The 21,903-nt window shown below is 42.4% G+C and overlaps 1 protein-coding gene across 1 annotated transcript in view; it reads right to left on the bottom strand.

The window, feature by feature from the left end:
- Positions 1-8,236: 8,236 nt before the first annotated feature.
- Positions 8,237-21,903, bottom strand: part of SLC15A4 (solute carrier family 15 member 4) — a 64,274-nt gene continuing 50,607 nt past the window's right edge. The window contains exons 7-8 of the mRNA XM_060785603.2: positions 15,200-15,358; positions 8,237-10,496 (exon numbers count right to left, since the gene is read on the bottom strand). Of these exons, the coding sequence (XP_060641586.2) occupies positions 10,348-10,496; positions 15,200-15,358 (308 nt within the window). The 3' untranslated portion in view covers positions 8,237-10,347. The remainder of the gene's footprint in view (positions 10,497-15,199; positions 15,359-21,903) is intronic.

Genomic DNA, 21,903 nt, shown 5'->3' with positions numbered 1-21,903 from the left:
ACTCTGGACACATTCCAACTTGTCAACATCTCCCTTCAATTGTGGTGCCCAGAATTGGACACACTGTGATTCCAGGTATGGTCTGACCAAGGCAGAATAGAGGGATAGCATGACTTCCCTGGATCTAGACACTAGACTGCTATTTATGCAGGCCAAAATCCCATTGGCTTTTTTTTGCCACCGCATGACATTGTTGGCTCATGTTCACCTTCCTGTCCACGAGGACTCTGAGATCTTTTTCATACATACTGCTCTCGAGCCATGTGTCCCCCATTCTGTAACTTTGCATTTCATTTTTTTCTGCCTAAGTGGAGTATCTAACATTTGTCCCTGTTGGGCTTCCTTTTGTGAGTTTTGGCCAATCATCTCTCTAATCTGTCAAGATCACTTTGAATTCTGCTCCTGTCTTCTGGAGTATTAGTGATCCCTCCCAATTTGGTGTCGTCTGCAAACTTGATGATCATGCCTTCTAACCTTTTATCTAAGTCATTAATAAAGACGTTGAACAGGATCAGGGCCAGGACAGAGCCCTGCTCATGGCACTCAGCTCATCACTTCTTTCCAGGATGAAGAGGAAGCATGGGTGAGCTTGAGAGGGTTGCACACATTCTCCCTCATTTTATTGCCTGGGGTAAGCAAGATGCCAAGCACAGAGACAGATTCCAGTCCAGTCTGTTTTTTTTTTAAAGTAATTTTTATTGTTACCTATTTTAGGTAAAGGTAAAGATAAAGGTTTCCCCCTGACATTAAGTCCGGTCATGTCCAACTCTGGGGGTTGGTGTTCATTTCCATTTTTAAGCCAAAGAGCCAGTGTTGTCCATAAACACCTCCTAGGTCATGTTGCCAGCATGACTGCATGGAGCGCTGGAGCAGTTCCTATTGATCTATTCACATTTGCATGTTTTCAAACTGCTAGGTTGGGAGAAGCTGGGGCTGACAGCAGAAGCTCACGCCGCTCCCCAAATTCGAACCTGCAACCTTTCGGTCAACAAGTTTAGCAGCTCAGTGGTTTAACCCACTGTGCCACCGGGGGCTCCTTTTTGTTAACTATTTTACATGATTATTTTATTTTACTCTGCCTGATTCTCTACCAGTGCCCGAGATTAACGTAATATGGGATACTTTTGCATTTTGTTTGAAGTGTTTTACATTCCAGATTACTATGCCACAAAATCAAATAAATCACCGTGTCTGAACAAAATTAATGAGTTTTGTGGGGTTTTTTTCCAGTGTAGTTGCAAACAGGACTAAAAGAGGTCTTCTTAACATGCCTTGTTTGGGTATCAGCCAGCACGTCAATGGCTTAAACCAAGAAATAGTTTTCTTAGATCTACAGAGACACTCGCTGGAACACCTCAGCAAGACCAGTGGTGGTGCACACTCCTTTGAGAACCCCTGAGAGCAAGGTCTGGCTATAATCCACCACAAGGTATAGAACTGTGGCAAGAGGCTGCCATTAAAAATTATTTATAAGGCAGTGTGATGTTCAGTGCATATCAATGTTCCTTTTTTAACAGCATGCATAAATTTCATATGAAAGGATCAAGACTTCTGTCCAGTGAAGGAAGTTTAATTTCTTGGATTCTCCCCAAGAGGGATTAATTTGTACTACTCTGCAGTGAGTCTCCTTACAGTCATTCAAGCCAGAGGTTATCCACTGGTAGTTTTTAAATGACTAGAGATTGCTTTTAAAGATCAGTACGGGAAATGTGATGCAGTCAACATTGGTGTTCAACTAAGATTAAAAAGGCTGGGCTATATAATTTCATGATCACATAATTCTATGCCATCAAACTATCATGAACTGACACCCATTATGTTGTATATTCTCTTTCCAAGACAAAAAAACCAAGTTTGAATCCCAAAGAAAGCCTGACTATGACTACAAAGAGATAGGAACATTACTTGTTTCAGATCCTATGGTGGGTCAGGCATGTGACAATGGTCAAGGTGGTATTTGAGTCTTGAGGCTTTGCTCGCAATTCTTATGAGCTGCTGGTGTAAACATTTGACATTGTTTTCAGGATGTTACAACATGACCCTCTTCAAGGCACAAGAATCAGCAAAAATGCCTGTTGTCGTTTGGGATCTTTGCTCTGTGATCTAAACATTTTTTAAGACAGGTTGTTATCATACAATGCTTTGAGGAAAACAGCTGCTGCTTGAGTAAGCGTAGTCAGATGGAAGGGACCAGAGACAATGTCAAAAACCAGAGAAGTCATAATACTGAGTCAGATGCAGAAAGGAGACAATGAAGTACAGTCAAGTGCCCCCAGTGGCAAAGTGGGTTAAACCCTTGTGCCAGCGAGATTGAAGACAGACAGATCAGAGATTTGAATCCAAGAGCACGGATGAGCTCCCTCTGTCAGTTTCAGCTCCCCATGCGGGGACATGAGAGAAGCCTCCCACAAGGATGATAAAACATCGCCTGAAATTTGCCCTCTATGTAATCACCAGATTCACCATCATATTGAGTGATTTTGGCTACAAAAACCACGGATTTGCAGCTCTGCGTGTCAAGCTCCTAAGGGACTTAATAAGACACAGATGGGATAAAGGCTAAGAGCAAAGGTGTCTATTCACCTGGGCCAAAGTGGACAACAGCAGAATCTGCAATTCAAATATTGACATAAGCACAATTGTGAACATGCAGATTTATTTACAGAACTTTGACAGCTATTTAAAAGAGAGACTTTATGTTGTGGTTCAGCCTGTGATTGTTTCTCTGCCTTCGGTTTCAGAGGACATTGAACAAGCCTCTGTAGATGCACAGCAGTCTGTTTCTATACCTGATAGACCTGGGGATTCTGGGAAGGGTAGGCCAGCAGTGGATTTTCAGTTAGAGGCAGATTCAGAGGCTGACAGGCCTGAGCTCGCTTTCAAGGTCAGACTCTGATCGGAATGTGGTAATTGCAGATGTAGATTCTTCTGACTCCCCTGAGTTAGATAGGGGAAGAGTAATTTGTCAACAGAGACAGGCAGCTGAAGGGAGGTGCTGGTCACAGCACCTCTTAATGAGAAAAGGCCCTCTTGAGAGTTCTTAAGGGAAGAGACATAGTTTTCTAGGTATAAAGCAGATTTGATTTGGGCTATCCTTTGAGGAATCAACATCAGGATAGAAGCAACATGGTGCCAGCCAAGATCTGCTCCCTGAGAAGCACTGTCTATCGTTGGTGTTGATTGGTTCCAGTCATTGCAGGAAATTCTTGGTTTACCCAAGAAAGGGGTGTGAGATGAAAGGAATGCAGTTGGTTTGGAGACAACGGGATTTGATGGCTCTGTTCCTGCCTGGCCAGAACAGGACAATAGGTCTCAGCTGGCCATACAATGGGTGCCAGGGGCACTGGCACAGCCTCATTGGGGGCCCAAGGAATGGGATCTGATTTGGTGATTGGGATGAGGAAACGTTCCCAATAATAAAATCAGATAAAATCTGGAAAAGCCCAGTGGCTCTTCTTAAACCTTTTATGTGTTTCCTAGGTCATTGTGAAGGAATTGGGAATTAGGGAGCCCCTGGTGGCACAGTGGGTTAAAGCACTGAGCTGCTGAAGTTGCTGACCGAAAGGTTGCAGGTTCGAATCCGGGGAGCGGCATGAACTCCCGCTGTCAGCTTCAGCTTTTGCCAACCTAGCAGTTCAAAAACATGCAAATGTGAGTAGAACAATACGTACTGCTCCAGCGGGAAGGTTACAGCACTCCATGCAGTCATGTCAGCCACATGACCTTGGAGGTGTCTATGGACAATGCCAGCTCTTTGGATTAGAAATGGAGATGAGCACTAACCCCCAGACTTGGACACGACTGGACTTAATGTCAGGGTAAAACCTTCACCTTTTCCTTTACCTTTACCTTGGGGATTTTCTATAAACTAAATGTTGAGACATTCCCTAAGATTTGAGATATATATGTGGTGCTGATGCGAGTTCATTGGGAAGTTGTCTAAAACTGGGGAAAAGGCTATCATGGATTGGTGCCCATGGGGCTATGGATTCCGATGTTCATTTTGAGGTCCCAACTTTCGAAAACAAGCACACTAAAATTGGAGCCACAACTTGCCTTGGCTCAGTGGGTATCCTCTAGTTGAGAGATGGGGGTCTAGGCTCACAATCCCTATAACATGTGAAGAATCCACTGAAAATCCCCACAAGAAATTCTTTTAGAAAAAAAAGCTGCACTTCAGATTGCAAATGCTCCCTTCATTCCTTCACTGGGTTGGCTGTAAAACCAGAGGCTTGTTTGCTGCAAATCACTGGATTTACAACAAATGTATGGTCCCAGTTAAAACTGAGTCAACAAACTGACACTCTTGGAGCAATCATATTTGTAGTGTTTCAGTCTGGGGTTTTCATACCACCCACCCACATTGGGGTACCCTCCTGATCAGCCTTTTCCAACCTGCTGCCCTCTAGATATTTTGTATACCTTCCTATCACTCCCAGTTACCACAGCCAATAGCAAAGGATCATGAAAGCTCAAGTCCAAGATTTCAGGAGGGCATCATAGAATTATAGAGTTGGAAGAGACCTCATGGGCCATCTAGTCCAACCCCCTGCCATGCAGGAAAAGTACAAAGCACTCCCAATAGATGGCCTTCTAGTTTCTGTTTAAAAGCCTTCAATGAAGGAGTTTCCACTACATTCCGAGGCAGAGAGTTCCACTGTTGAATAGGTCTCATAGTCAGAAAGTTCTTCCTAATGTTGGGGAAGGCTGTTTCACTTCTATGATTGTAGCCTAATCCTAAACTATACTGCCTGGAAATGCTGGTAGTTGTACTCTAACATATCGGAAGGACACCCAGGTGCGGGAAGGCTGGCATAGATGGATTCTACCTTAATGTATTAACTTACAAACTCCGGCTGTGGAGAGCTCAGAAAACATCTCTCAATTGTGAGCGTTGTTTATGCTACATCAAATCGATCTGTGAAGGCAAATCAACTGTAAATCTTAAATGATGCATAGCAATGTGTTTCTTTAATTAGCCATAAAATTAATTGATTAGTCATCCTAGAAGTGGAACAAGGGAAAGGAAAAACACAGATAAATATATGCACAATCTGGCAGGCAGGGAAAGAGATATACTATGGAATGAGAGAAAACCTCCTTTTGAGAAATGTCAAATCAGTCTTCATAAATGGCCATAATTGCTAGTGACTGGGGCACTGCCAAATGATTCTGTATTTTAAATAAACAAAATACACCTGATTCAATATTCTCTTTTCCCTGGTATGATAAATAATAATAATAATAGTACAACTTAATTTATACCCCACCACATCTGCCCGAGCGGCTTAAAACAATGTTTGACCCTGGTAAAAACCAGAAGATTTGGAATGTTTACAATGAGACGTAAGACAAATTTATTAAAGAATCTGATCAGGACACAGGCCTACAAAAAAAGATAATGAAGTGAACATGCAGAACGGCCATTTTTTTGGCAGGCATGTTGTTGTTTGGCAGGAATGCAGAAAGTGTGTTGAACCTGCCGCAATGAAGTTTCTTGAGACTCTACAATTTATGATCCATGTGATCCTCCAGATGTGATAGGACGGTCAGCAGCCCTAGCGAACCATAGCTGATGTATGGGATGCTGTGAGTTACAGATTGGCATCATTTCACAGAATCATAGAATTGGAAGAGAACTAAAGGCCATCCAGTCCAACCCCATTCTGCCAAGAAGCAGAACAATTGCATTCAAAGCACCCCTGACAGATGGTCATCCAGCCTCTGTTTAAAAGCCTCCAAAGAAGGAGCCTCCACCATACTCCAGAGCAGAGAGTTCCACTGCCGAACAGCTCTCAGTCAGGAAGTTCATCCTAATGTTCAGGTGGAATCTCCTTTCTTATAGTTTGAAGCCATTGTTCAGCGTCCTAGTCCCCAGGGCAGCAGAAAACAAGTTTGTTGCCTTCTTCCTATGACTTCCTCTCACATCTTGATACATGGCCCTCATCATCTCTCCTCTCAGTCTTCTCTTCCGTAGGCTAAACATGCCCAGCTCTTTAAGTCACTCCTCAGATGGCTTGTTCTCCAGACCTTGATCATTCAAGTCGCCCTCCTCTGGACACATTCCAGCTTAGAGTCAACCTCTCCCTTAAAATGCAGTGCCCAGAACTGGACAGAATGGGATTCCAGGTGTTGTCTGACCAAAGCAGAATAGAAGGGTAGCATGACTTCCCTGGATCTAGACATTAGACTCCTTTTTATGCAGGCCAAAATCCCATTGGCTTTTTTAGTTGCTGCATCACATTGTTGGCTTGTGTTTAACTTATTGTCCACGAGTACTCCAAGGTCTTTTTCACATGTACTGCTCTCGAGCCACGCGTCCCCCATTCTGTATCTCTGCATTTCATTTTTTCTGCCTAAGTGGAGTATCTTGCATTTGTCCCCATTGAACTTCCTTTTGTTAGTTTTGTCCCATAATCTCTCTAATCTGTTCAGATCGTTTTGAAGTCTACTCCTGTCTTATGGAGTATTAGCTATCCTCCCTATTTAGTCTCGTCTGCAAACTTGATGATTATGCCTTCTAGCCCTTCATCTAAGTCATCAATAAAGATGTTGAACAGAACCGGGCCCAGGACAGAACGCTGCTAATGGCACTCCACTCATCACTTCTTTCCAGGATGAAGAGGAAGAGGAAGCACCCTTTGGGTTTCTTCACTTAACCAATCACAGATCCACCTAACTGTAGTTTTGCCTAGCCCACATTGGACTAATTTCCTTGCCAGAAAATCATGGGGGACTTTGTCAAAGGAAGGCCTTCCTGAAATACAAATATACTCCATCCATGGCATTCCCTGTATCTACCCAGCTTGTAGTTGTATCGAAAAAAATTATCAGATTAGTCTGGCATGACTTGTTTTTTATAAATCCATGTTGACTATTAGTGATGACCGCATTCCTTTCTAAGTGTTTGCAGACCACTTCCTTAATGAACTTTTCCAGAATCTTTCTCGGTATTGATATGAGGCTGACCGGATGGTAATTGTTTGGTTTTCTCTTTTTTCCCTTCTTGAAGATCGGGACCACATTTGCCCTCCTCCAATCTGTTGGGACTTGTCCCATTCTCCAAGAACTCTCAAAGATGATTGTCAGTGGTTCTGAAATGACTTTTGCTAGTTCCTTTCAATACTCTTGGATGCAGTTGATCTGGCCCAGGATGGCTGCATGATTTTTACCTCATTTTGTGCCAGCAAAGTGCAAAACTATGCTTGAAAGCATAGAGACAGTAACATATTGGACTAAATAAGGAGTAAGAATCATGCAAATTTCCAGATGTCACTGCACTACAACTCACATCACTTCTTACTACTGGCTAAGCTGGCTAGGGATACTGCAACTTGCATTCCTTCTTACTATTGAGTATGTAATTTTATTTGTTTTAAACTAATGTTTGAATTGGGTACCCCGGGTGGCACAATGGGTTAAAGCGCTGAGCTGCTGAACTTGCTGACCAAAAGGTCACAGGTTCAAATCCAGGGAGAAGTGTGAGCTCCTGCTGTTAGAACCAGCTTCTGCCATCCTGGCACTTCAACATGCAAATGTGAGTAAATCGATAGGTACTGCTCCATTGGGAAGGTAACAGCGCGCAATGCAGGCCGCATGACTTTGGAGGTGTCTATGGACAACACCGGCTCTTCAGCTTAGAAATGGAAATGAGTACCATCCCCGAGTTTGACATGACTGGACTTAATGTCAGGGGAAAACCTTTACCTTTATTTAATGTTTGAATTGTTTTGATTTTTTTTATTTTAAAAACTTTTAGAGTGTTCTAGCTACAACTTATATTGGACGCTACTGGTGCCATATTGGCAGGACAGAAATAAATCGTTCCATAGGGAGATCAGGTTCAAGTCCTATTGAACCATTAAACTTAACTGAGCTTGATATTGATCAAACTCACAGAAATTTTTTGAAGGTAAAGGAAAGAGACGAACCAAGCATGCTTTGCGTTCACTGGCAAAAAGATGGGCTATAAGTTCAACATATGGTTAGCCACCCTAAGCAGCAAGCTACTGGAAGAGATTAACCTTTTGCTTTGAACCAGCAGACTTTGCTTTTGTCCTTGCAACCAACCTTAAAAACGGAGCTTGGGAACTCCTAGAATACCCAAGCCATCGTTGCCATGCTACTTGGCTAAGCTGGAAGCTATGGTGCATAAAACAAACACTTCTAAGCTCTGCGTAGATGGCACTCTGCACAGAGTTCAAATGCAGGAGGAGAAAAGCAGACAACAATAGAATATAAGTAGCCTATTTTTATTTCAACTCGGAACACAGGCTCATAGCACAAGGGTTTTGTAAACAGTTTTGTTTAAATGAATTGAAGTAAAGCAAAGACACACACACACCCCACAATGCTTAAAAATTAAACACAAAAGAAAACTTAAAAAACCAATTTGTTATGAAACGGAGTTATTTCCTTTGTCTCCCATGGACTCCATTATTTCTGTGCAAAATATTGCTTTACATATTGCTCTGTTGTCTTCGGCATCAAAGTTAACAGAGGAAACACAATTAAAAATTAGGTCCTGTGGGAAATAAAAGAACTTTCTTCCTCACCAGGTACGTGTCGTCAGAAATAAGTAGGAATCGAGTTATTAAAGTTGGGAAAGACCTGGAGGACTTGCACATAATTGTACCTTTCTAACAACAAACATCAGGATAGTTCTATCCACAGAGATGTTTCTGACTCTGCAAGAAAGCTATTTTTAATATCAGATTTTTAACAGGGAATCACACAGAAGATGGATGGGAAATGTACGGCCTTCCAGATGTTAGTGGACAGAAATTTTCACTTTTTTCTACCATAGCTATTTGTGGCTGAGGGAAGTTATAGTATAACATCTCAACAGCCACTCTCAAATTTGAATGATACTTAATTTTTGGATGTTATACCACAGTGGTTCTCAGCCTGTGGGTCCCCAGATGTTTTGGCCTTCAACTCCCAGAAATCCTAATAGCTCGTAAACTGGGTTGTTGTACGTTTTTCGGGCTGTATGGCCTGATAGTTTTGTGGTGTGGCTTGTTCCTGCCTGGGGGAATCCTTTGTTGAGAGGTGATTAGCTGTTCCTGATTGTTTCTTGTCTGGAGTTCCCCTGTGTTTGAGTTTTGTTCTTTATTTATTGTTATTAATTTGGAATTTTTTAATACTGGTAGCCAGATTTTGTTCATTTTCATGGTTTCTTCCTTTCTGTTAAAATTGTCAACAATACAACTGGTAAACCGGCTGGGATTTCTGGGAGTGGTAGGCCAAAACACCCGGGGACCCACAGGTTGAGAACCACTGTAATGTATCAGCTCATGTCTTCATTCATGCTGGGTTCATTCCCACAACTTAATGACACCTATTTCTCCGCCCAAAAATTACTGAGCCCCTTAGGATATCCATCCATTCATCCATCCTTGCTACCATGTTGGTTTCAGTCCCCGACTTTACTACTCCTACTGTGGTTCTCAACCTGCTCAGTCAGAAAAGGAATCAATAATTTCAAAGCAACGTATTGACTTAATAACAGCACACAATTATTGCCCCAATGATTTGAAGTTTCTCAATTCCTACTTTAAAAAAAAAAAGATAATTCAATGTAGCACACACTCACACACACAAGCTCTGAAACCAGCTCAGTTTTACATCCCAACATTATTTTGTATACAAAAGAAAGGGAAAAAAAGAGCACACCACGTAGCAGCTGAAAGACCACCAGTCTGCAATCATGAGGGCTGTTGCTTCGTCTTCTGAAAAACGCAGATGTCTAAAGTTCCATCCCTTTTTGTTCAGTGCAGGGGGAAAAACACTCCTCCCACAACTCGTTCTCATACAGCCAACAGAATTAATTCTCCAACTGGTTGGTTTGAACGGGAGATATTTCTCAAAGAGTCTATTTAGCTGATCCACTTTTTTTTTTTTGAAAATGAGAAGTTTTAATTGTAGGGGAGAAAAAAAGGAACGTGAAAGGCAATCTGTGTTTTCATCCGCTTCCTTCAAAGTCCTTCAAAAGAGAACAGAAATGCTTCCAAAGCAGCAGTCATCTGTGAGCTCCATTTGCAAAGGCTATCCGTTTCTGGCACTAACAAATGGGAGAAAACGGCTTGGAATATGTGTGATGGACTGGCTGTTGATGCCAACAGGTAATGCACTGGAGAAATAGGTTTTGTGCTGCACCTCAGGGCACGAGGCAAGACAAAGAAAATTATCTTGCTAAACATAAGGCACTTACCCACCTTTACAAGGAAATGCAGGGAGGGGGTGGTATGAGGCAAGAAGTCAACATTAACATGCAAGTTTAGAGATACTGTCCCACTGTGGTAACATTTAAGACCCTTGCCAACCCCTCTTCTGTTACATATCTTGTCAGGTCCGCACCCCAGCGGTGGCTCCATTAGTCCGGGATCTTTGACGGTCATACTTGACAGATACAATAAGGAAAAGCAGAAGGGTTCCTCCTTGGATAGCTGCCAGCAGGAAGAAGTAGTAGTTTAGATGGCAGCCATTAATGTTACCTGAGAAGAATAAAGGGACACGTGAAACACATGCCAGAAGAATACAAATCACACCAACTATTTTAGTTGCATAACTTGTTGCCCTCCACATGGTGTTACACTTATCATAGAATCATAGAGTTGGAAGAGAACTCATGGGCCATCCAGTCCAATCCCCTGCCAAGAAGCAGGAAAATTGCATTCAAAGCACCCCCAACAGATGGCCATCCAGCCTCTGTTTAAAAGCCTCCAAAGGAGCCTCCACGTCACTCCAGGGCAGAGAGTTCCATTGCTGAACAGCTTTCACAGTTAGGAAGTTCTTCCTAATGCTCAGGTGGAATCTCCTGTCCTGTAGTTTGAAGCCATTATTCCGCATTCTAGTCTCCAGGGCAGCAGAAAACACGCTTGCTCCCTCCTTCCCAGGCATGTAGCCCGGGGGGGGGGGGGGGGGGGGGCTTTAGGGCTTCAGCCTCCCCCCCCCCCCCGAAATTCTCATGGTGGTTTGCAAAAAGGCCTTACTGGTGCATTATTTAAAAAGTTATGTTTATTCATATCATGATCTGATCACCATACTCAATATATCCCATATGCATGGGGGTATTGGGGTAACGATACAAAAGGTTTGCTAGGGTAGACCCTCTTTCACTCAGACTCAGCCCCCCCTCCCCAAAAAACAAACTCAGCCCCCCTCCCCCCGAATCGAAATCCTGGCTATGGGCCTGCTCCTTCCTATGACTTCCCCTCTCATCTTGATCCATGGCCTTCATCATGTCTCTCCTCAGCCTTGTCTTCTACAGGCTAAGCATGCTCAGCTCTTTAAGCCATTTCTCACAGGGCTTGTTCTCCAGATCCTTGATCATTTGAGTCACCCTTCTCTGGACACAGTGTGATTCCAGGTGTGGTCTGACCAAGGCAGAATAGAGGGGTAGCATGACTTTCCTGAATCTAGACAGTAGACTCCTATTTATGCAGGCCAAAATCCCATTGGCCTTTTTAACTGCTGCATCACATTGCTGGCTCATGTTCACCTTCCTGCCCATGAGACTCCAAGGTCTTTTTCACACATCCTGTTGTTGAGCCCCATTCTGTATCTTTGCATTTCATTTCTTCTGCCAAAGTGAAGTATCTTGCATTTGTCACTGTTGAACTTCCTTTTGTTAGTTTTGGCCAATCATCTTTCTAATCTGTCAAAATCGTTTTGAATTATGCTCCTGTCTTCTAGAGTATTGGGTATCCCTCCCGATTTGGTGTCATCTGCAAACGTAATAATCATGCCTTCTAACCTTTCATCTAAGTCATTAATAAAGACATTGAACAGAACCAGGCCCAGGACAGAATCCTGCTTATGGCACTCCACTCATCACTTCTTTCCAGGATGAGGAGGAAGCATTGGTGAGCACCCTCTGGTTTGTTCGCTTAACCAATAACAGATCCAGCTAACAATAGTTTTGCCTAGCCCACATTTGACTAATGTGTTTGCCAGAAGACCATGGGAGCCCAAAAAACCTACAACAACCCAGATGATTCTGGCCATGAATTGTTCCTTTGCTCCTTGAAGCCTATCCATTTTACTCCCGGCTCTCCTCTTTCCATTTTATTCTGGGAAATGACCTCTGCTTGTTTCTCCAGCCATTCAGGTTGCCCAAATCTCCAGTCCCACAAGTGGGTTCCAGGACCAGTCCGATGTTTGGCACACTCCTTCAGCCTTTCTCTGAAATGACTGATTTGTGCGGGACCCACTGTGCCGCCGCTTAATTGAGAAGGAACATATTTCATCGACTGCTACTCTTTGTTTTTAAAAAATCTGCTCATAATACTGCTTCATGTCCAAAGGGAATGGGGTGTTGCGGGCAGAGGCAGAAACTCTCTGATCTCAGCATCCTCACTTGTCTCTGTGTGTCAAGGTGAAATTACTTCAAATTACTGAAACCGAGGATTCAATTAAATGTATTTATAATCAAAAGCACTAAGAGCACTAAGAGGAATTCGGCTGACATTTAAAATACAATATATTTCATCTGAAGAGCACGAGTGTTTGAAAAGTGGTAATTTTCCTTTTACAGATCAAGATGTGAACTCCATAAAACCTCGGCAAAATAACTTCATTGTTTCAGAGGAGCGACTCGCACTTGAGGACTTATGGATAAATGAAGCAGGCAAAAGATTTGAGCCAAGACATTTAACAGAGCGCTGTATTGTGCAGGTGGGGCAGAGGGAGATAGGCAGAGAAAAGAAAACCAATTAGCCTCAGAAAGTAATTGCACATGGGTCATCTACTTCTGGTCACTGGCCCTGCATGAGGGTTTTTCTTGATGAGTCAAACCAATTTCATTCATAGTAGCTGCAGAATGGTAGACTTCTGGAAATGTTCCATCAGTATCGCCTTTGAAAAATCCTGCAATTCTCTTAGGAAGAAGACACGTGGACAAATGTCACCCTTCTGGAAGAAGCAAAGACCACCAGAATTGAAGCAACGATCCTCCAAGCAAGAGGAAGAAGTGCATCAAGTAAACATTTGTGATCACCTTCCAGTGAAAACCTATGTTCTCATTGTATTGTCGAAGGCTTTCATGGCCGGAATCACTGGGTTGTTGTAGGTTTTTCGGGCTATATGGCCATGTTCTACAAGCATTCTCTCCTGACATTTCACCTGCATCTGTGGCAACCATCCTCAGATTTTGTGAGGTTTGTTGGAAACTAGAAAAATTGGGTTTATATATCTGTGGATGGTCCAGGGTGGGAGAAAGAACTCTTGTCTGTTGGAGTTAGGTCTGGATGTTTCAATTGGCCACCTTGATTAACATTTGATGGCCTGACAGTTTTTAGGTGTGGCTTGTTACTGCCTGGGAAATTCCTTTGTTGAGAGGTGATTAGGTGTTCATGATTATTTCTTGTCTGGAATTCCCCTGTGTTTGGGTTTTGTTTTTTATTTACTGTTAGAATTTTTAGAGTTTTTTAGTACTTGTAGCTAGATTTTGTTCATTTTCATGGTTGCTTCCTTTCTGTTGAAATTTTCCACAAAACTCAAACACAGGGGAACTCCGAACAATCAGGAACATCTAATCACCTCTCAACAAAGGAATTTCCCAGGCATTGTGACAGACCTTGTGAATCCAGAATAGGTCTGTACAGTTACTTACGGAACTACCACCAAAACTTTACTCTTGGAAAACAAGCATATTCGGCCATGAAGGATCACCTATGATGATCCTTCGTGGCCAAACAGTTTTTTTTATTTAGTTTTTATAGCTTCTATGGTTTTATATGTATTTTATGATGTATTTTATTCCTTTTAACTGATATATGTATGTATATGGGACATCTAACTGTTGCCATTCTGTATGCTGCCCTGAGTCACCTTCAGGCTGAAAAGGGCGAGATAAAAGTGACGTAAATAAATAAATAAATATTAGAATAAAAGAATCCTACTATATAGATAATGATGCACCTAGCTCTGCATTCTGTCTCCCGCAGCTGCCACTGTCTGCCTCCCAACCAAACACTGACATTCAGTAGACAAACTGTCTCTGAACATGGAGATTTCACTGTTAATAAATGCTGATCATTCTATCTCTTATCACCGGTTGACGACATTGCTAGACCAAGATTGCAGGGCAGATGGGGAACCTCACGGGCCACATTTGGCCCCATATTTTGGGTGTTCCCATCCCTGCCCTAATTCAGTACTCTGGATCACTATTTGCCTATACTCAGCTCAGACTCCTTAAATCAAGAAATATTTATTAATTATTATTTATTTATGACATTTCTACCCCGCCTTTCTCACCCCAGAGGGGATTCAAGGTGGCTTTACATACAGCCAACAATTTGATGCCCTAAAACACAATGTACACTTAAATACATATTAAAATAGAATTAAAAAGTGCATCAAAACAATTAAAACATCTAAATTAAAACAATTAAAATAGCTTCCTAAGATTTACAGAGATATTTGCACGAAACACCTCAGCAAGTGAGAGTCCAAAAGTGGCAGGCAAAATCTCAGAAGCTCAATCAGTGGCTGAGACCAGATGAGAGATTCCCCCCAGGCACACAGAAGACTGGGTGCCTTGGAAGGCACTGAACAGACTGCACTCTGGCACCACAAGATGCAGAACTAACCTTAAGAAATGGGGCTACAAAGTGGAGTCCACAACATGCGAGTGTGGAGAAGAGCAAACCACAGACCACTGACTACAATGCAACCTGAGCCCTGCCACATTCACAATGGAGGAACTCTTTACAGCAACAGCAGAGGCACTCCAAGTGGCCAGCTTCTGGTCAAAGGAAATTTTAGTATCATGCCAAGTGGTTTTTCTATACAATATAACTGTATACTCAATTTGCTTGACACAATAAATAAAATAAATAGCTCAGACATGATAAAGGAAAGATGAATACTCCATACTAGTGAGCCCAGTGAAGTATTTCACCACTTCTCTGCTGTTTATTAGCATCTGACAGTTGAAAAATAATCACACATTATGGAATTATTAAAGAAAAACCTTGGAATTCCCATGTAAGCCCAGTGTGGCTTTTAAATGCCTTACCTAGCAAAAGCTAAAGCTGAAAAATGCAATTTCAAAAAAGCAGAAGGCAGAGATTTTTAAAATTATGATGTGTGCTGCTACAGAGTAAGCATTCTGTTTTCTCCCTGCCCCCCGCCCCCCCCCCCCCCCGATCCCGCCACCCAAACAAGCTGAGGATGGGAGAAGCTGCCTTACCCAAATCTGAGTGATTACTCATCCAACCAATCGATTTAATAGAGACCAGTGCCAGAAGTCCTGAGCCAACAAAAGATCCAATTCCGGAAAAAAAGAAAAAGAGACCCATGATGGCACTCTGCATAGTTTTAGGAGCAGCTGAATAGGCAAATTCCAGACCTGAAACAACAGAATAAGAAAGGAGTTATTGAGATATTGAAACATCTATTTTTTAAGCAGCAGAATTGAGGCCATGGAGACCTGAATTCCAAATGCTCGAAATAAACATATTCGACGCACCTAACTCACATGAAGTCCAGAGTTCTCAATTTGTTTGGTCCTGGCTGAAGAGTTGCTCACAATAGGATCATGCACGTTATTATTTCATATCAAAAGCATTGCATAAATTAATATAAAACAGATAAAAATAGAAGGAGCACAAGTGGCTAAATATCTTTTGACCAAAAATGGGCAACAGCAATGGCATTGTTTGCAGCCTCCAACAATTCTTTCTCTGTACATGAGGCAGGGCATAGTGGACAAGCATACAGATGCTCAGGCACCAAAAAGCACAGAAACTAAGGTCGTGTTTTTGGCTTTAGCTCCTCTAGAAGTCTGAGATGGGCAACACACTGAACAACACATGAACACAGGCAATTTTCCTGCTTCTTGGCAGGGGGTTGGACTGGATGACCCACAAGGTCTCTTCTTTTTATTTTATTTTTTAATATTTATTGTTTTACCCACTCCCACCCTCTGCCTCTCTCCCTGGACACACCGTTTTGTACAATAAACTACACAAATCACACTTGAAATATAGGTCTTAATCTCAATTTTTCCACTCCACTTCTTAATACATTCTCTAAATAATTCCTAACTGGATCACACATGCCCTTAATTACTATAACGTTTTCCATTTTGTCTATATTGTTCAATTTACAATTTCCACATTTGACATATAAATTATATAATTATACCAATTTGTCAGAGTCCACTTTGTTTTATCTTTCCAACCTCTGAAACAATTTGCACACACACTATTAATTTGTCAACCACTCATTCCTTTTGCGCATTATACACTCCTGGTATGCTTGCATGGAAGACATTTCTATTATCTATTATTATTTGAATATTCAGCATTCTGTTCATTTCTCCTTCAATCGTTCTCCAGCATGCTTCTACTCTGTCACATTCCCATACCATGTGATTAAACACACCTCTTTTTTTACAGTTATGCTACTACCTGTTCTTTACCCCTGGTAAAAACATGTAAGTTGTGCAGGAGTCCAATATTATTTTTGTAGCATTTTCCTTCTTACTTTCCTTAGTACTATATTACGTATTTCCCATTGATGTCTTTCCTCTCAATTTCCATATCTATTCTACGTGTTTGAAATATTTCCTCTATTACAGTGTTTCTCAACCTGGGGGCCAGGACCCTGGGGGGAGGGGGGGTCGTGAGCGGGTTTCAGAGGGGTCGCCAAAAACCATCAGAAAACACAGTATTTTCTGTTGGTTATGGGGGTAGTGTGTGGGAAGTTTGGCCCAGTTCTATCATTGGTTGGGCTCAGAATGCTTTTTTTATTGTAGGTAAACTATAAATCCCACAAACTACAACTCCCAAATGTCAAGGAGTATTTTCCCCAAACTCTGCCAGTGTTCACATTTGTGCATATTGATTATTTGTGCCAATTTTGGTCCAGATCCATCATTGGATCTCCACAGTGCTCTCCGGATGTAGGTGAACTACAACTCCAAAACTCAAGGCCAAACCCTTCCAATATTTTCTGTTGGTCATGGCAGTTCTGTGTGCCAAGTTTGATTCAAGTCCATCGTTGGTGGAGTTCAGAATACTCTTTGATTCTAGGGTAACTACAAATCCCAGCAACTACAACTCCCAAATGACAAAATCAATCTCTCCCCCAACCCCACCAGTATTCAAATTTGGACACATCCGGTATTTGTGCCAAATTTGGTCCAGTAAATGAAAATATATCCTGCATATCAGATATTTACATTATGATTCATAACAGTAGCAAAATAACAGTTTTGAAGTAGCAACGGAAATAATTTTATGGTTGAGGGTCACCACAACATGAGGAACTGTATTAAGGGTTTGGTGGCATTGCACTGACAGAACACTGTGAACTGAAACAATGATAGATCTGGACCAAACTTGACACAAATACTCAATATGCCCGAATGTGAACACTGGTGGAGTTTGGGGACAATAGACCTTGACATTTGAGAGTTGTAGTTTCTGGGTTCACCTACAATCAATGAGCATTCTGAACCCCACCAATGATAGAATTGGGCCAAACTTCCCACACAGAACCCCCATGGCTTGAAAGGACTCGCTAGTGTGAACCTCCCTCCAGCCTCACATGCTCTTCTTCGCCTTAACATATGCACAACGCTGCCATGCGCCGAGCACGCCTGCTCTCCCCTCCCCACTTGGGAGTCTCAGAAAAGCCCTCCCCTTGGCTGAGAGGCTGGCCAATCACAGTGGGGGAGTGCTTTTGGTGGGGGGATTCGTCATCTGTTTCTAAAAAGGAAGAGGACAGGCGAAGAGATCTTCAGCCTTCTCTGACAAAGGGGTTCCTAAGACCATGTATATTTTCTGATGGTCTTTGGCGACCCCTCTGAAACTCCCTCGTGAACACCTCCCCCAACCCCCAGGTTGAGAAACATGGTCACTCCCACCTAAGGAACCTGCCACTTCCACCCTATTTACCAGGTCATTACTGTTGACCTTATATTGCTGATCCCCTTGTTCCCTCTTCCATCTTGTGGACCACTCCTTGGGTGAGCATCAACTATGTCTCATAGTCCTGAACATAGTGATTTTAATTTCAATATACAGAAGGCAGAACTCTTGCATCATTGGCAAACGCTAAAGCCTGTCTTTCCCGTAGCTGTTCCCATGTGCTTCTATCAAGTTTTTAAACAAACAAAACAAAATGGCAAAATATGAATTCTAAAAATATGAATTATTAACCAAGGTGAAATAAGAAAGTGCAAAAGCTGGGTTGAGGTTAAACATCAAAAGAACCAACATTATATCAACCAGACTGATTGATAACTGGCAAATAGAGGGAGAAAACATGGAGGCAGTGACAGGCTTTGTATTTCTAGGTGCAAAGATTACTGCAGACGCAGGCTGCAGCCAGGAAATCAGAAGACATTTACTTCTTGGGAGGAGAGCAATGACCAATCTCGATAAAATAGTGAAAAGTAGAGACATCACAATGGCAACTAAGATCTGCATAGTAAAACAATGGTATTCCCCATCGCAGCCTATGGATGTGAGAGCTAGACCATAAGGAAGGCTGAGCAAAGGAAGATATACACTTTTGAACTGTGGTGTTGGAGGAAAATACTGAGAGTGCCTTGGACCGTGAGAAGATCCAACCAGTCCATACTTCAGGAAATAAAGCCTGACTGCTCACTGGAGTGGAGGATATTAGAGGCAAAGATGAAGTACTTTGGCCACATCATGAGAAGACAGGAAAGCTTGGAGAAGAGGACGATGCTGGGGAAAATGGAAGGAAAAAGAAAGAGGGGCCGACTAAGGACAAGATGGATGGATGGTATCCTTGAAGTTACTGGCTTGACTTTAAAGGAGTTGGGGGTGGTGACAGCTGACAGGGAGCTCTGGCATGGGCTGGTCCATGAGGTCATGAAGAGTAGGAAGTGACTGAATGAATAAACAACAAAGTTTGAGACATACCTCTCTCTCCCAGTCTTGGAATATTGTTAGATTACAATTCCTATCATTTCCTTGGCTAGGGCTAGTGGGAGTTGCAATCATCCGATATCCGATTGCTGCATGATCCTCCACCCCTGCTCTGCAACACTACATGAAGTGACCTAGATGCACGAGACTCTGGCGGTGATTGTTCAATCAAATACACTGGCTAATGCAGCACCTACCCGTGCATTTTAAAAGTGGATTTAATATCACCTGATCAAAGCTGTTTTATAGGTAAGGTAGGGTTGCTGCTGCATATAAAATCTAAAGCTCCTCATGCAAAGAAAGGAAAAAAGGAGTCCTGCTTCTTCAAAGCAAACCATATCGTAATTGCTACATTTAAACTTATTATGCAAATTAAAGGACTTCACACCACAGCTCTGCATGCCCATTCAAGTGCTCAAGCCTCAAAAAACACTCGCTTGGAATCTCGGACGCCTAGCTATTAATTCAGATAACGATCAGAAGACTGAAACAAGCACTTTGTAGAGCAAACTGAATGAGAGGGGACGATGTCGAAAAGCAATTAAGATTGGCAGGGAATCCTCAATTCAAACAAAGATATTTGTACTTCTCCCTAAAGCAGGTGTTTTTTTTAAGTTATCCATACAAGAATAACTGCTGGTTACAGGTAGTTCCTAAGGACAATCCAAAGAGACTAGAGAGCTCTAAACAGGAGCATGATATGCTATAGGTTAAGCCTGCACAACCTGCGGCCCTCCAGCTGTTTTGGCCAATGGCCAGGAATACTGGGAGTTGGAGGCCAAAACAACTGGAGGGCTGCAGGTGGTACAGGCCTGCTCTAGGAGGATGGAATCCAAGTTCTTTAACTGTTGTGTGTGTGCCTTCAAGCTGCCTATCGTCTTATGATGATCCCATGAATTTCATGGCGTTTTCCTAGTTGCCTATCGGTGGGAGATCAACTTCCATTATACCAGACAGTAAAGTCAAACAAGAAGTAATGGTGGGAGTTGTAGTCCAACATCATCTGGAAAGATATAGATTACCCACTCATGCTCTGTTGGATCAAAAGGTCTACCAGATGTGAGACAGGTAAAAAACAGAGCTTCAGTGGCCTACTGCATTGCACAATCCATATATAGTGGGATACAAATCTCCATCCAGAGTGTGCATACACTGCACAAGGATAGCTGGAATTGTGACATTTGTAGTTAGAAGAACTCTAAACTACAGAGATAAAGTCTTGTACATCAGGGAAGGAGACTCAGAGGAAGACAAGGCAAGCCCACTTGGAAGACATCTTGCCAAGAAAACCCTGTGAGAGGTTCACGTTTAGGTTACCATAAGCCAGACTTGAAGGAACACAACAGCAACAGTATCACAGTTTTCTTGTCAGGCAAAACTGTGGCAAAGGTGGGATGACTTATATTTTGGTCCCTGGACTTTCCCATTGCCAACCACTTTTTAAAATGTGCTAACAATGAGTGTGTCAGGATCCTATCTATAGGTCCTACCATGCTGTCCTGGGGTCATAATACCTTGTTATACATTATCATTTATGAAATATTTCATCCTTTAATACTCATATATGCAATACAGATTTGGGGTGATGTTTGAATCTGCTTGATAGAATATCATTGCTTGCTAGCAGGCGGGTACAGCCAAAGGCTCATTTGTTAGGATGCAGACCTATCTTGTTTCAGCTGAGTTATGGGCCTTGTTATGGATGTAACTCATAGAATCATAGTCAGAAAACTATAAGGACCATCTAGTCCAGTGGTTCCCAACCTGTGGTCCATGGACCACCAATGGTTTGCAAGAACTAAAAGAACTAAAACACCGTTACTACATAGTTGCAATGAGAGTGACTGGTCTTACAGTGCAGAGGGTTATTAAATACGGTTTTCTGTGGGCAAGCAGATGGCAACTACTGGATGGCATGTGTTCTGTAATAGAAACTAGAGCTGATGTGGTCTATCCAATGCAATTTTCTGAATCATCACCCCAAATAACCAAAACAAATCTAAAGTTGACCAAAAACTGATTTGTAACCCTTTTGGTACTAATGTTGGAGAGTGGTCTCTGGTCAAAGTGGCCGCTGGTCAAGTGCTCCCTGGTCAAGAAAAAAAAAGGTTGGGAACCACTGGTCTAATTCAACCCCCTGCCGTGCATGAAGGCAGAGAGAGCGAGAACAAGAAGAAGTTTTTGATCACCTGGCCAATAGGAGAAAGGATCATGAAAAGTATAATGTATACTGCATTTTGACTAATGGGGAAATAGCATGCAAAATATCTGAATGGTGCTAGCCATAAATATATGATGCCTGTGATACTTGGCAGTTCTGACAATAGCTGTGATATAGTAACTGACTTCTGTTTTCTTAAGTAAAGCATTACTGCCTCAAAGTGAGCTTATTTCCTGAACAGAGGGAACCTATATCTCTGAAAGAGTTTATTCACCAGCAGAGCAGAATGTCTTAGGAAATGATTAAATTGCCTTCAGCAGAGTCATCTGTCACAGCTGCTGGAAATACGTTCGGCATTGCATTCAACAGGAAAAATGTCTAGATGATCTCCAAGATCCCTTCCAATATTGTGGTTCTAGGGTACTGGTTGCTGGCTTTGAATGTGGAGCTCAAAACAAGAACAGACAGCATCACTGGAGAACTTTCAAGAGGGTCAGCACACCAGCAGCTTACAACTCCCCTCGTGAAAACACTGTGGGTAGAGGATGTGGCACCAAAGCAGAAGAGCTTCTGGATCAAAAGCAAGCCTCCATGAGCCACATCTGATCCCAAAGTCATAAGGTTCCTATGCCTAGGTTAAAGGAGCTCAGGAAGCAAAGGTGGGAAAGTCCTCACCACAGTACCTAGAGCAGTGGTTCTCAACCTGTGGGTCCCCAGATGTTTTGGCCTTCAACTCCCAGAAATCCTAACAGCTAGTAAACTGGCTGGGATTTCTGGTAATTGTAGGCCAAAACACCTGGGGGCCCACAGATTGAAAACCACTGCCCT

Source organism: Anolis sagrei, chromosome X, assembly GCF_037176765.1.
Source record: "Anolis sagrei isolate rAnoSag1 chromosome X, rAnoSag1.mat, whole genome shotgun sequence".
NCBI classification, from domain to species: domain Eukaryota; kingdom Metazoa; phylum Chordata; class Lepidosauria; order Squamata; family Dactyloidae; genus Anolis; species Anolis sagrei.
This window is presented reverse-complemented; position numbering and strand designations above follow the sequence as displayed.